Below are 15,074 nucleotides of genomic sequence, written 5' to 3' on the forward strand. Positions count from 1 at the left end.
CCCCCACTTTCGTTCCTTTTGGTCTGCCAAGTTCTTACAACTAAAGAAACTAGTCTGTTTTGTCTTTACCGGAGATAACAACACTCTAAGTACCTTATAACTAAGTAAAACAGTAGTTATAACTTGCATAGTACTTTGTTAATGTAAACTCATGTCAACTTTTTTCTTAAGTAAGTTTAATCAAATGAAAATTAGGCCTCTGTTTTATGTGCTTCAAGTCCAGATGCATTCTTTCTTTAGGCATTTTAAATTATACCTGACATCAAGTACTGAACGCTTTTCCCAAAACTTCAAAGTCGTGGTGGTAGATGGGAAAGATGAAAGCGAGTACCCCGTCAAATGGCAGGACTTCTTCAGTGGACATGTGGTTGGTTAGTAGGTGCTCATTTGTTTGCCTTTGTGCTTGGGTTTTAGGTGTCCAGATTGAACTAGATTGTATATTCTTTTTTGAGGGGAGGAAAAAGGGGTGTCAAAGAAGTGCTATTGTTTGTTTTATTTGAGCTTTGTAAATCTGGAAGCAGAAACATTAAAACAGGAGGAAATGGGTATTATCCAGCATGTCATACTAACTGGCTATTTTCATGATTACAACAGATTTCCTCTTAAGTCATACGAATTTAACCTTTTGTCTTCAGGGAGGGATTGTCAACTTCCCTTATGAGATTGTAAACAAGGAAGATAGGAGATAAAATAATTGACTCTGTGATCCTGTCATGTATTTATTTAAGAAAATATATTAAAGAAGCAATTGCAGTTTACTTCTGGAAAATTTTCTGCAATATGAAAAAAATGGCACTAAAATACCCAAGTGGTACAGTTCAAGACCTGTATGTTCCGAATCATGCTTTCTGCCTCCTCTTTCTTACCCCAAAGTAGGTAAAGTTATTCCAGAAGAAAATGTACCCTTGTTTGTTTTGTTCTGTAACACGCTGGATAATTCTCATAAGAGGCTTCAGGGAAAGAGGCCGATTTCAAATGACTAGAGTTGTGGCTCCTCCTTAAGAGTGAGGAAACCCAGCTGCTTGCTGGCCCTGTGTTTTTTACGTCTCCACGGTGCCTGGGCACATTCCACTCTGCAGAAGGGCTTGCTTGATTCTTATTGATAGTGCATAGTTGATTTTTTGATTTAAATATTTTTTAATAATGACTTTTTCTTCTCTTAAGGTGAGCCTGACTCTAGGGTTCTAGCCCACATAGGAGATGATGATATTACAATAAGAATCAACACAGATGGGGTGGAATATAATATAGAGGTAAGTCTACATGTGAATACTTTTATCAGGAGCATAGATCTCTGATGTTTAGAAAGCCATTATGCAGTTGTTTTAAGAAGAAAAGGGTCTTTATACTGAACTTCTCTTCTCCTTGTATTTAAATTTTTTTTAAACCAGAAAAATAGGTGATTAAAAAAATACACATATTTTATATATCTAAGATGCTGTCATAGGATGCACTCTGTATTTTTAAGTACAATAATTGAAAGTCACATGTGAGATGGATAATGGGAAGAGGAAACGGCCTCATTTTTTCTTTATTCTTTCTCTAATAATCCTTCTCAAAGATGAAGATGAAATCTTTCCTAGATGCTCTGGAAATGCAAGATCTATAAAAGGTGATAGTTCATAGTCTTGAGAAGTTAAAAGAGGAAACTAGGAAACTCAGGCTCTGGCCATTCTTCCATTGAAATCCTAGCAGTAGAAACCAAGAGCAAACTGGCCACATTTGTGTGAGACACATGGCTGTATGTCAGATACTAGTCCAGAAAACAAAATGTTTGCTACAGATCTGTGGGTTGAAGTGTTTCTGCATCTCTAGGAAAATGAGAATACTCTGGAACATGGACACATATTCTCTGAGGTTGCCACAGAAGGGAAACAGCTGGAGGATCCCACAGGGGATTTTTATGGCTAGGCTTGCAAGTGGCCTACATCACTTCCACCCACGTTCCAGAAACTCTTGTCTCTGACCTGCCTACAAAGGAGGCTGGGGAAGATAATCTCTTGTGCTCAGAAAGATAAAACCGTGTGGGGAATGCACAGCATTGTTTCTGCCACAGTGCACGGGTTTGCTTATTTCCTTAGGATCATCTATTAATTCTTAATCCAAAGTGGGTGCATTTAGGATCCAAGTTAATTTTGCTCAGATTCCTCACTTTTCCAAATACCCTTTGGGACAATTAGGAATTCTCTTTCCATCCGTATCTCTCGGTTTCACTAAGTACAAAAATGACCATAATTAACATTTCCCTGTGAGATGTTCACTTAAAAGTAAACTCATCAGGTTTATTGAAGTACTTTTGCATGAGATTAATAATTTTTTAAATTGAAAAAGTGGTTTATTACTTAGAAGCCCACTTCCCCCTCGCCCCAACCCTCCCAGCTCTAGGAAACCACTAATCTACTCTCTGTCTCTTTAGATTTGTCTTTTTTGTTTCTTTAGATTTGCTTGGTCATTTCCATAAAAATGCAGTCACACAGCATGTGGTCTTTTGTGTCTGGCTACTTTCATTTCGAATGTTTTCAGTGTTCATGTTATAGCATGTGTCAAGAACACCATTTCTTTTTATTGCCAAGTAATATTCTATTGTTTGGATATACCACATTTTGCTTATTCATCAGTTGGATATTAGTCTTATTTCTACTTATGTTATGAATAATGCTGCTATGAACATTTTTGAACAGGTTTTTATGTGAGCATATATTTTCATTGATCTTGGGTATATAATATACTAGGAATGGAATTGTTGGGTCATATGGTAACTCTGTTTTTAACCTTTTGAGGAACTGCCAGACTGTTTTCCATAGTGGCTGCCCTTTACATTCTCACCATTTTACAGTTACCGCATTTTATATTCCGTATTCCATTCTCACCAGCAGTAGATGAGGGTTTCTCCACATCCTTGCCAATACTTGTTGTTGTATGTCTTTTTGATTACAGCCAACCTAGTGGGTATGAAGTGGTCTCCTTGAGGTTTTGGTTTTCATTTCTGTGACAGGTATGGAGATACATACACACACACATATACATACACAGAATCATTTCTGTGTGAGCTATCTGGTTCTGATGAGACCATTGCCCTTACAGAGAAGAACTTTGTTCTGACTAGTCAGTTTATTTAACCTGGAAATGAATGTTACCTAAAAATAGGGAAAGGATGTTGTAAGGCTTGAATATTTAGGAATTTTTATATTTTCCATCTCAGTTATATTTGTTTTCTATTTTAGCCACTTTGGAGACTAATTAATGATACTAAAGACAAAAGAGTGTTAGTTTATAAATCTGAAGATATCAAGAATGTTTCACGTTTGCAGTCTCCAAAAGTGTGTGGTTATATAAAGGCGGATAATGAAGAGTTGCTTCCAAAAGGGCTGGTAGGCAGAGAGCCACCTGATGGTAAGACTAAGAAAAATATATTTCAAATAAGAAGCAAGCATAACAGTTGTCTTCAGTGGGTGGTTGTTAATTGATAAAAAGGAACATGATTGTCAAGTAACTATAGTATTTGGCTTGAAAATAGTTTTGTTCAGAAATTTCTTGATGTTTTTTCTGTAAGAATTGAAAACACTAGAAAATAATGATGGCAATAAAGATTGGACTTTTAAAAAGATTGGGGAAAGGGGAAATTGAATAATCTGAGGGAAAATATTTTCATTTGTAGGTATTTAGAAATGACAGAATAGTACTGTGAAAAAACAATCTTCAGATACGTTTATAAGAAATTAGTTGGTAGCAGGAGAGGTCTGTCCTGTTCAGAAAGAAGAAAATTATGTCTTGGGACAGATGAATTTAGAGTCATTTAAAGACCATCTACCCATCTTGGAGAAATATTCTGTCCTCATTTTTGAAAACTTTAGAAAAATATTACTAGCATTTTAGTATATAACTAAATTCTTAAGCAGTGTGATTATTTGATAAGAAAAAATGACCTGTTGACACAAAATAATTTTTCAAAAAAAATTTTTTTTTTGGCTGCCCTGCATGGCTTGTGGGATCTCAGTTCCCCGACCAGGGATTGAACCTGCACCCTCAGCAGTGAAAGTGCGGAGTCCTAACCACTGGACCGCCAGGGAATCCCCACTAATTTTTTAATGTTTGATTATCTGGATATTTTTACTGTTACTTTTGTTAATTTGTAGACTTCTTCTAGAAGAAAATGACACCTTCATAGCCCAGCAATAGATAGGTGATTGTTTTATTCTGTTAAGTACTTTTGCACTTTTCCTTGGTTTTGAATTCTACAATTTGAAAACCTCATATGACTTTTCACTTTTTGTCTTTCTCCAAATTGTTTTCCTGTTCAAGATACCATTAAGGATACTGAGCTCAAATAATATTTGTTTCAAAAATACAGTAGATTTAAAATGTTACTATAAAACACTCCTTGTTTTGATGAATTTTGATTTAATAGTGCATCCAAATTCATATTAGAGCTTGTTCATCGGGTGAAGAGAAGAGCTGACCCTAATCCCCTGAAGAACACGTGTAAATTATTGGTGGTAGCAGATCATCGCTTTTACAGATACATGGGCAGAGGGGAAGAGAGTACAACTACAAACTACTTGGTAAGTGTTTGATACTCGATGAGGTAATGGACAAAAAAGCTCACGTAGGTAGGCAAATTCCATTTAAGAGAAGACTGCTATAATTTGAACGTAGTGAAATGAGATCTGTTTCAGATGCTCTGTCATTCCCTAAAATATTTGAGGGCTGTCACCTGAGGTTCTTACATTATTGTATAGAGATTCTAGTTTCAAATTTTTGAAACCCCATTTTGCCTTTCAACTAAGATTTTCTGCACATCAGAATTTTTATGCATATTATGTTTAGGGAAAGTTCATAACGTAGGCCTTCCTTTATAGAAGTGAACTCTGTGAAAACATCTCTGCTATAATGGCAGTGATCCTGTTGGTGACACGTACGGATGTATGCTCCAGAGTGGGGGAAAAAAGTATTGATATTTCTATGAACTTGTGTGTATTATTTTTGCTTATATGTATATATCAGAGGAGTTGGTCAATTTGGTTTGTGTTGTACTGGTATAAAATAGCTAATTGTTGGACTATAACTGGATGAAATAGATGGGACTTTTGTGGTCATAACTATAGGGCAAAGATTTGAAGGCAGGATTGCAGAAGTATTGATGCTGGATTTTTAAGCATTTACTATTGTAATTTTAAAAGTCAAGGGAATCATATTTCATTGACATTTTTTTGTCAGTATGACCTCATTCCTCGTGATAACTTGGCACTGACAGAAATGATGTTGAGGGAATAAGAGAATGCAGCTATTCATTCGTAGTGCAGAGCCCGGTGCAGCAAAGACGTCTTTCTCCTTGCCTTGCTATCCCCATTCTGTGTTTTTTTGTGCCCTTCCTCACCCTGCTTTCCGTCTTTCTCCTTGCCTTGCTATCCCCATTCTGTGTTTTTTTGTGCCCTTCCTCACCCTGCTTTCCGTCTTTCTCCTTGCCTTGCTATCCCCATTCTGTGTTTTTTTGTGCCCTTCCTCACCCTGCTTTCCCTTCCCTTCCACGTCAAGTGAATTTGTTATGAGGGTGGTAGGAGTAGTGTGTGAAGTCACTATAGTTCTTGTTCCTAAGTAAGAGAGTCCTTCTTGAAAAGATGCTTTCTTAGTATGGGTTTTGTATTAGGGGCTCTTAGTTTGCTTCTTTGTTCATTACACCAAGGATATGAATATAATGAGAGGTCTGGTGTTAAAAATTGCATTTCTTGGTTTATAGTTACTATAAGCAAAAAACAATTTCTCAGATGTATCATGTGCTTCACAGCTGCCAGAACAAACCTCATTTACCCAGTTTTTGAACAATAAAACCTTCTCTTTGAGGAGCAGATTGGTAATGAGTATTCTGTTCCTATATATTCAATAGTTTGAATTGTCCTTGGCTATTGTACTGTGGCTCTTCCCTCAGTAGCTCTACCCACCTTCCCCCTCCCCAAATCAGAGGACAGGAGAAAGGAGGTGTGGTGAGACCTCATTCCTCTCTCTCTGTTTCTACCTGGTCCTCGGTGCTGAACTTTGCCCAGGGAGGGTCTTGTGTAGGGTTAGCAGTATCTGTCACTGTTCCTTACCTCTTTCTAAAGAAGATGTTTTTCTGAGGTACGTGGCAAGAGATGGAATGAACAGAGTACTTATTTTTAGGAATATTTTAGGTAAATTGATTGACTTTTAACTTTCATTTCTGTAGTTGACTGGAATGGCAGGTTTTTTTTTTTTTTTTTTTTTTTTTTGCGGTACGCAGGCCTCTCACTGTTGTGGCCTCTCCCGTTGCGGAGCACAGGTTCCAGACGCGCAGGCTTAGCGGCCATGGGTCACGGGCCCAGCCGCTCCGCGGCATGTGGGATCTTCCTGGACCACAGCACGAACCCGTGTCCCCTGCATCGGCAGGTGGACTCTAAACCACTGCGCCACCAGGGAAGCCCTGGAATGGCAGTTCTTAAAAAAAACTTGTTACTTGATATTTTGGTTCCCTGTGCAGTTGATTACCTGAAATTTGGGATGAACTGTACCACTGCTCTATTCTGGTACCAACATTTTAAGTTTGAGGCTAGGAATAATTTCTTTATTAGCGCTGTCAACGTAAAGCATAACATCTTAATGTGAGTTTTTGTAATTGGTGAAACTTTTACAATGGTATTTTATCTGAACTGATTTTTTTTTTTAACCCCTGCAGAACTTATATTACATTGCAAAGAGTGGTAAAGATATACATAATATCTTTCTCTCGCCCTTTTATACACACAGATAGAGCTAATTGACAGAGTTGATGACATCTATCGGAACACTTCATGGGACAATGCAGGTTTTAAAGGTTATGGAATACAGATAGAGCAGGTATTTATCAATGGATGTGGGTTATAATACTCAGCTAAGTTATGTGTTGTAAATATTTGTCACTTGTTTTCACAACCCAGAAACTTATCTTCTACTTTACTCATAAATAAATATTCTGAAATGCCAGTGATTTTTATCTGATAAACTTAACAGTGTTTTGATATTATTTATAGATTATGAAATATTCTTTTCTTAGGCTTATTTTAGGCAGAAAGTCACCTTATGCTGCTATGATCTCTCTTTTTTCTGAATTCATAGCCTTTTTATCCCCTGCCTTGCTTTAGTTTTCTATGATTATGCTTAATGTCTTTAGTTAGAATTCTAGCACGTATTGTTGAATGCTTAGAAAATTTACTTAAAAATACTATGTACATTTGCAAGGCGTTTATACATACAGAACCATTAGATCTCTTTTCCCAAAAATCTCCTGAGTTCTTATCTGTCAATAGAGTATGTCCAGCAATGATGTATTAATGTCATCCTAATTATATCACATAGTAAAAATTGTTCCAAATTGATAAGACTGATTAACAAGACTTCTGAAATTGGGTATTGCTTTGGACAGACATTTTGACATGTAAATTAAGGAAATTACTGTCTCTATTTTTTTCCAGGCTCTTTGTACTAAACTAGACATATTCTTATAGGTTCTGTAGGTTAGAATTTAGAGAATAAAAAGAAAAAAGCATTTGAAATCATACTTATAAATGCTAAACTTTTATAGTACTTGTAGAAAACTAAGAGAATTATTTTCCCCTTTTCCATTCTTTTACTGTTTTGCATTTTCTTTTTTAAGTTATTATTTGAATAGGTAATATATACACGGTACAAAAGCCAGTGAAAAGTAAGTCTCCTCAACCCCTACCCATTGTCAAACCAGTTCCTTTCCCCAGAGACATCCGTGTCACTAGTTTCATCCATATCTTTCCAGAGATATCTTATGCATGCATAGCATGTGTTTGTGTATGTGTGTATTTGACATATTCGTGGTACGTTGTACTCTTGCACCTTGCTTTTTCATTTCATGAATATGTTGGTGATTATTCCATTGTGGTACAATAAAGTTGTCTCACTTGTTTAAAATAGCTGCATCATGTTTGAGTTTTAGAAGACGGATAAATAAAGCTCCTTTTTGCTTTAAAATTTGGAAACAATTGAAAAAATTAGGTGTGATAGGAGATTAAAAAACCCGTTTCTTTAAAGATGATAGGTGGGTTGGAGGCTGTGGTTTAGATATGCTGTCACAGTGGGCCCTCACCTGGTTCATCGCAGAATTGATCTTGATCACCCACCGCCAAAGCTGCAGAGCCGCCCCAGTGAGCTTACCACGTGGTGGCAGAGCAGACCCCAGTATCCCCTATGTAGGCAGGCAGATCTGGAAGAGATACCAGACACAATGAGCTGAGCATGGCTCTGTTCCTTTGCCAGATTTTCCAACCTATACGTTTCATCTCCTTTGGAGAGAAACCTTTGTTCCTTTTTTAAAAAATTAGGATTAATATGAATTTGTACTGTGTGTAAGGAAAAGCCCTTATTTTTTGTACTCTTATTCCTGTGGTGTGCGGTGCTGCACATCTTATTGTTCTGTATCTCTGAATCAATGACTGTAGTTGGAATAAATTATTTTAGGCTCATGGAACCTAGGTTTTCATTTTTTCCAACTAAATATAGAGGAAATAAAATTTTAGGAGTACATTTATAAATCATTCTTTGACATATGTGTTTTCCATACCATTTGCTTCTCGGTTTGTTTTTAAATTAAACATTAGATATTAGAGCTGAAGAATTTTATGGAATTTTGACTCTAAAACTTTTTATTTTTAAAGAATGGTAGATGGTCTTTTTTTGAATAGCTGAAACAATGCAGTATTATTTCAGTCTTGTGACTTTTTTCTGAAGTGTTCTAAGTATTTTATCTCTTTAAGTATAGATTCGCATTCTCAAGTCTCCACAAGAGGTAAGACCTGGTGAAAGGCACTTCAATATGGCAAAGAGTTACCCAAGTGAAGAAAAGGATGCTTGGGACGTGAAGATGCTGCTAGAGGTAGGTCGTGGAACCCTGAAAGTGATACTATTTAACACCATTTTCTGATTCCTAAAAACGTGGGTCATGTCTGTATTAATGAAGGGGCATCTTAGGAAAGGTGACTGAAAACCAGGGGCAGCCCACCCCAGCTGATCCAACAGTGACCTTATCCCCTGTAGCAGGGCAGACAGCAAGGTGGGCAGAACTGAAAGCGAAAAATGCTACAAAGCAATGCTTCTTAACCATAATATCTCTGCGAATCTAGTGAAGTAATAGGCCTTTAGAAAATAGATGGATACCCAACTTACAGATATTTTACACACCATTTTGGTAGTTCAGGTCTCTTTGAAGCTTATCAGTAGATCTTTTAGGTCAGTAATTACCAAATGGTATGAAAATGTCTTAGATGGTAGAAGTATAACTTGGAGATCTGAAAGTTCTCTATGGAAATTTAAAATTTTTGTGTTTTTATTCTGGTAACAAATTTAAAGATAACATAAACATTCTATGTCATATGGATTCTTGCCTTGACAAGATATGATTTATCCTTTTTGTCACATGATCTCAGTTTCTGTCTGTGTGTCCTATTGCTTTGTTGTAAAATGACCACCTGTGAAGTGATAGTGTTTATCTTTCGCTGTGTTGTTAATGTGTTAGTTTCCTGTGGCTGCTGTAACAAATCACTGCAAATTTGGCAGCTTAAAACGACATCTTTATTTATCTGATAGCTTCTAGGGTTGGTCCAGGCACAGTGTGGCTTATCTGGGTTCTCTGGTTAGAGTCTCAACAAGGCCAAAGCGAAATCAAGTTTTCAAAGCTTGAATGGAGTTAAAGGATATTATCAGGTTGAGATCCGTAGAGTGCTGTATCTGTATAATACTCTGACATACCTTATCTAACGTGGGCCACTAGCCACCGGAGAGGTTGTCTGAGATAGCACCATTACTCTTCTAAAGAGACTCAGCCAAGTGTATTAGTCTATTAGGGCTGCCAATAATAAAGCACCACAGAGTGGGCAGCTTAAACAATAGAAATTTATCTCCTCACGGTTCTGGAGGCTGAAAGTCTGAGATCAAGGTGTTGGTAAGGTTAGCTTCTTCTGAGTTCTGTCTGCTTGGCTTGTAGGTGGCCGTCTTCTCTCTGTGTCCTCACATGGTCTTCCCTTTGTGTGTGTAAGGGCACCAGACATTTTGGGTTTGGCCTACCTGCATGACCTCATTTTACCTCCATCACCTGTTTAAAGGAAGGCTCTGTCTCCAGATACAGTCACATTGTGAGCTGCTAGGACTTAGGACTTCGACCTATGAATTTTGGAGGTGGACACAATTCAGCCCATTAACAGCAAGGTTAAATGACTTGTCTACGTTTAGTTACACAACTAGTGATGACAAAGCCAAAAGCAAGTGGCCAGATCTCCAGACATCTAGGACAGCTGAACGATCCCACCTCTGCTTTTCTGTGGGCCTCCAGACAACTCACCGGGGGAGGAACAAAAGAGAATGACTTGCCTCTGCAGATGCTCTCTCCAGTTCTCTTCCCTAAGGCGCCTAAGAGTGTCCCAGAGCCTAAGCCTATTATCATGGAACTATCAAAATCCCTATGTGGCTAGGGAGACAGCTCCCGGGAACACCTCATTCCGTATATGGGGCTTTCCAACCACTCATTTTAAGCATTAAAAAAATCAGTCTTTTTAAGTTGGAGTCTCTGACTGTTATGGTAGAGGTTTTTAAAGTAACATGTGGACCCGTTCTGGGGAATTCCTTGGCGGTCCAGTGGTTCGGACATGGTGCTTTCACTGCGGGGACCCGTGTTCAGTCCCTGGTCTGGAACTGGCGTCCTGCAGGCCGTGTGGTGTGGTCAAAAAATTAAAAAATGAAAAAAATCAAGTAATATGTGGACCTCTTTTAAGAAAAAAAAACCCAAAGCACCAGTGTTGACTTGAATGAATTTTTATCTTAATTTTAGTAACATAAAACTAGGTATATATGTTTTCCTGTAAGTTTATAACTCCTATACATTGTAAAATCAAAGCAAACTTTAAAACCCCTACAAAACCAATAGAATCCTTGAAGTCCTTTAGAGGGATTTGTTTTGGTATGAGGTGCTGAGATCCTCTGGAAGAAGTATCAAAGCCCTTCACCTTGCAGAATTGGAGTGTCCCCGGTGCTGAACTGCATGTGTTCACATCAACCCTCCTAGTTCCGAAATGCTATAAAAAGCTCCAGTCTCTTTCCCTTTTGAACCCTCCCCATGACAGTCTGCTTCTCATCTGTGTAGATGAGTGAGAACCATAGGTAAGGAGCACTATACCGCACAATTTTGTGATTGCTGGTGAAAAACTGCAATTGACCAAAGAAACAAATACTAATTTGAAAAGATACAGGCATCTCAATGTTCATAGCACTTTTTACAGTTACCAAGATATGGAAGCAGCCTGAGTGTCCATCAGTAGATGAATGGATAAAGAAGATGTGACGTATATATATAGACGCGCACACACGCACACACACACACACACACACACACACACACACACAATGGAATACTACTCAGCCATAAAAAAGAAGGACACTTCGCCATCTGCAACAACATGGATGGACTTGGAGGGTGTTATGCTAAGTGAAATAAGTCAGAGAAAGACAAATACTATATGATATCACTTATATATGGAATCTAAAAAGTACAACAAGGGGCTTCCCTGGCGATCCAGTGGTTAGGACTTGGCGCTCCCACTGCAGGGGGCATGGGTTCCATCCCTGATCGGGGAACTAACATCCCGCATGCCGCCCAGTGCGGCCAAGAAACAAACAAACAAGCAAATAAATAAAAAATGCAACAAACTAGTGAATGTGGCAAAAAAGAAACAGACTCACAGACAGAACAAATTAGTGGTTACCAGTTGGGGGGGGTGGGAGGGGCAAATAGGGGTAGGGGATAAGAGGTGCAAACTGTTATGTGTAAGATAAGCTACAAGGATATATTGTACAACATGGGGAATATAGTCAGTATTCTATAATAACTATAAATGGAGTATAACCTTTAAAAATTGTGAATTACTATATCTGTAACTTATACTGTCTATCAACTACACTTCAATTAAAAAAATGTAAAAAAAAATTGCAATCATAAAGTATGGTAGTATTCTGGAATATTAAGTTGATATATCTTTTAGTCTGATGTAACTGTTAATCTAATTAAGAGTACTTTTTTTTTAAAAGCAATTTAGCTTTGATATAGCTGAAGAAGCATCTAAAGTCTGCCTAGCACATCTTTTCACCTACCAAGATTTTGATATGGGAACTCTTGGATTAGCTTATGTTGGTTCTCCCAGAGCAAACAGTCATGGAGGTGTTTGCCCAAAGGGTAAGTTTTCCATTTGTTGTATGAATATGTGGGGATAGCAAGGTGATAGGATTATATTATAATTCTGTATTGAACAAGCAGTTTTTTTCTGTTTCCTTTTTCCTGTAGCTTATTATAGTCCAATTGGAAAGAAAAATATCTATTTGAATAGTGGTTTGACCAGCACAAAAAATTATGGTAAAACCATCCTTACAAAGGTATGTTCTTTAATTTTTAAAAGTGTAGATTTTGACTTTATTGTAGTAGGACCTGAGCTATTACATATTTATTTAGGTATCTTTTTTAAAAGCTATACATACTGTTTTTTGTTTCTGCCTAAAAAGATGTATGCTTTTAGTGGGAAATATGAAAATAAAAAGTATAAAGAAGAAAATAATTGTTAGCTGTCAAATTTCTTTTGAGACAAGTCGGGATTATTGTTTTCCCTAAAGACATCCCTTCTGGCACCCTTCATCTACAGCTCCTGTTAAAGGACTGCTATCCAAAATATATAAGGAATATACTGAAAACTCAACAATAAAGAACCGAACAACCCCACTTAAAAATTGGCCAGAGATCTTAATATACACCTCACCTCACCAAAGAAGATATACAGATGGCAGATAAGCATATGAAAAGATGCTCAACATTATATGCTGTTAGGGAATTGCAAATCAAAACAACAAGCAGGGCTTCCCTGGTGGCGCAGTGGTTGAGAGTCCGCCTGCCGATGCAGGGGACACGGGTTCGTGTCCCGGTCTGGGAAGATCCCACATGCCGTGGAGCGGCTGGGCCCGTGAGCCGTGGCCACTGAACCTGTGCGTCCGGAGCCTGTGCTCACAACAGTGAGAGGCCCGCGTACCGCAAAAGACAAAAACAAACAAACAAACAAAAAAACAACAAGCAGATACCATTACACAACTATTAGAATGGCTAAAATCCAAAATACTGGTAACACCAAATGCTAGCGAGGATGTGGAGCGACGTGAATTCTCACACTTGATGGTGGAAATGCAAAATGGTGCAGTCACTTAGGAAGGTGGTTGGGCAGTTTCTCATAAAACTGAACTTACTCTGGTATTACCATAGGATCCAGCAACCATATTCCTTAGTGTTTACTCAAAGGAGCCCTCACAAAAACCTGCACACGGATGTTTATAACAGCTTTATTAGTAATTGCCAAGACTTGGAAGCAGCCAAGATGCCTTTCAGTAGGTGAATGGATAAACAAACTGTTATATCCAGACAATGCAATACTATTCAGCACTTAAAAAAAAGAAAGAAAGAAAAAGAGCTATCAAGCCATAAAAAGACATGGAGGAACCGTAAATGTATATTACGAAGCAAAAGAAGTCAATCTGTTTGATTCCATCTATATGATATTCCGCAAAAGGCAAAACCACAGAGGCAGGAAAGGGATGAGTGGTTGCCAGTGGTTGCTTCCCCACGTGGGGAGGGATGCATAGGTGGAGCACAGAGGATTTTTTCAGGTGTTGAAACTACTCTGTATACTTTAATGATGGATATAAGACATTATGTGTTTGTCAAAACCCATAGAAAGTGCAACACAAAGAGTGAACCCTAATATAAATTATGGACTTTGGTTGATTTAAAAAAAGTGAAATGGGATGAGAAGAAAAATATACTAAGCAGTTTTTGGAAACTTTTTAATTTCCAAAATTGTACTCCTTTACCTTTTTGGTAGCACAGCATCATCAATGGTTTGATTTCATGACATGTCTTCCTTGGTCTTCCAGAATTTTTCTGTTACAAGACACACAGAGCAAAAAATAAATTGCTTCGATGTTTTTAAAGTGTCAGTCTGTTAGAGAATCCACTAATGAATTTTTCCAAAGCACAGTTTGGAATCACTTCTCCATATTGCACCTTTAGGATTTGAGTACTTTTTTGCTAAAATGCAAAGTTTTCTTTACTACCATTTTAATATAAACACTTGGTAATCTTCAACACACTGGTTTCAGAATTGGGACTCTGTCTTAAAAAAAATTCCCATGTCTTGCAAAATACATACAAATTTTTTCAGATTCTATGGAGTGATTTTTCCGCCCCTCTTAGGAAAAAAATCAGTAAATAAATTTGTTATTTTTTGCAGTTAAATACGGGAACATTTTTAGCTTTACTGGCCAAATTCATTGTTACATTCAGGTAGAAATCCTCTGGTGGTCTCATCGGTTCAGTGCAGCCCTTTAACTGGATTCTGATAAATAAAATCCTCTAGGTCATTAAGATTGTCATTGGACATGAATTCAGTCACTGGGATAAGGAACATTGTTTTGTTGTTCTTCAGTTGTCTTATTTTCACCCACCCCCTCCCCCGCAATAGTTAGATCTTAACAGGAGTGTGATTGGGGTGAGGGGCGGGAGGTCGGGTGATTGACTGTTAGCTATTGGGTTTACTGGTACCAGGCAGTGTTTGGAATGGCCAATGTTTGGTGCCTCAGTAAGAGTGTTCCAGTGTATCTTTTAAGTTATGTTTTCTTACACTGATTTAAATTCATCCATATAATACTACTTGCAATATTAAATAAAATCCCATGAATTCTGTTTAATTTCTGTAATTGATAGAAGTCGTAGTCCAACATCTAAGACAGCAGGGCCCAGCTGGCGAGAGCACTTGATGGTTGGCTATTAGGAAATAATGTTTGCTCTGCACGATCCTTCAGGAAGCTGACCTCGTTACAACGCATGAATTGGGGCACAATTTTGGAGCAGAACACGATCCAGATGGTCTAGCAGAATGTGCCCCAAATGAGGACCAGGGAGGAAAGTATGTTATGTATCCCATAGCTGTGAGTGGCGATCATGAGAACAATAAGGTATGTATCTTTTGGAGCGT

The 15,074-nt window shown here is 37.8% G+C and overlaps 1 protein-coding gene across 1 annotated transcript in view; it reads left to right on the plus strand.

Annotated features, from left to right (window-relative positions):
- ADAM17 (ADAM metallopeptidase domain 17) overlaps nucleotides 1–15,074 on the plus strand; it is a 52,661-nt gene that overhangs the window by 19,632 nt on the left and 17,955 nt on the right. Inside the window, exons 3-11 of the mRNA XM_024737684.1 lie at nucleotides 241–371; nucleotides 1,165–1,253; nucleotides 3,225–3,393; nucleotides 4,429–4,562; nucleotides 6,760–6,849; nucleotides 8,780–8,893; nucleotides 12,094–12,238; nucleotides 12,347–12,435; nucleotides 14,902–15,054. Of these exons, the coding sequence (XP_024593452.1) occupies nucleotides 241–371; nucleotides 1,165–1,253; nucleotides 3,225–3,393; nucleotides 4,429–4,562; nucleotides 6,760–6,849; nucleotides 8,780–8,893; nucleotides 12,094–12,238; nucleotides 12,347–12,435; nucleotides 14,902–15,054 (1,114 nt within the window). The remainder of the gene's footprint in view (nucleotides 1–240; nucleotides 372–1,164; nucleotides 1,254–3,224; nucleotides 3,394–4,428; nucleotides 4,563–6,759; nucleotides 6,850–8,779; nucleotides 8,894–12,093; nucleotides 12,239–12,346; nucleotides 12,436–14,901; nucleotides 15,055–15,074) is intronic.

The sequence above is a fragment of the Neophocaena asiaeorientalis genome, unplaced genomic scaffold (genome assembly GCF_003031525.2).
Source record: "Neophocaena asiaeorientalis asiaeorientalis breed wild unplaced genomic scaffold, Neophocaena_asiaeorientalis_V1.1 scaffold396, whole genome shotgun sequence".
NCBI lineage: Eukaryota > Metazoa > Chordata > Mammalia > Artiodactyla > Phocoenidae > Neophocaena > Neophocaena asiaeorientalis.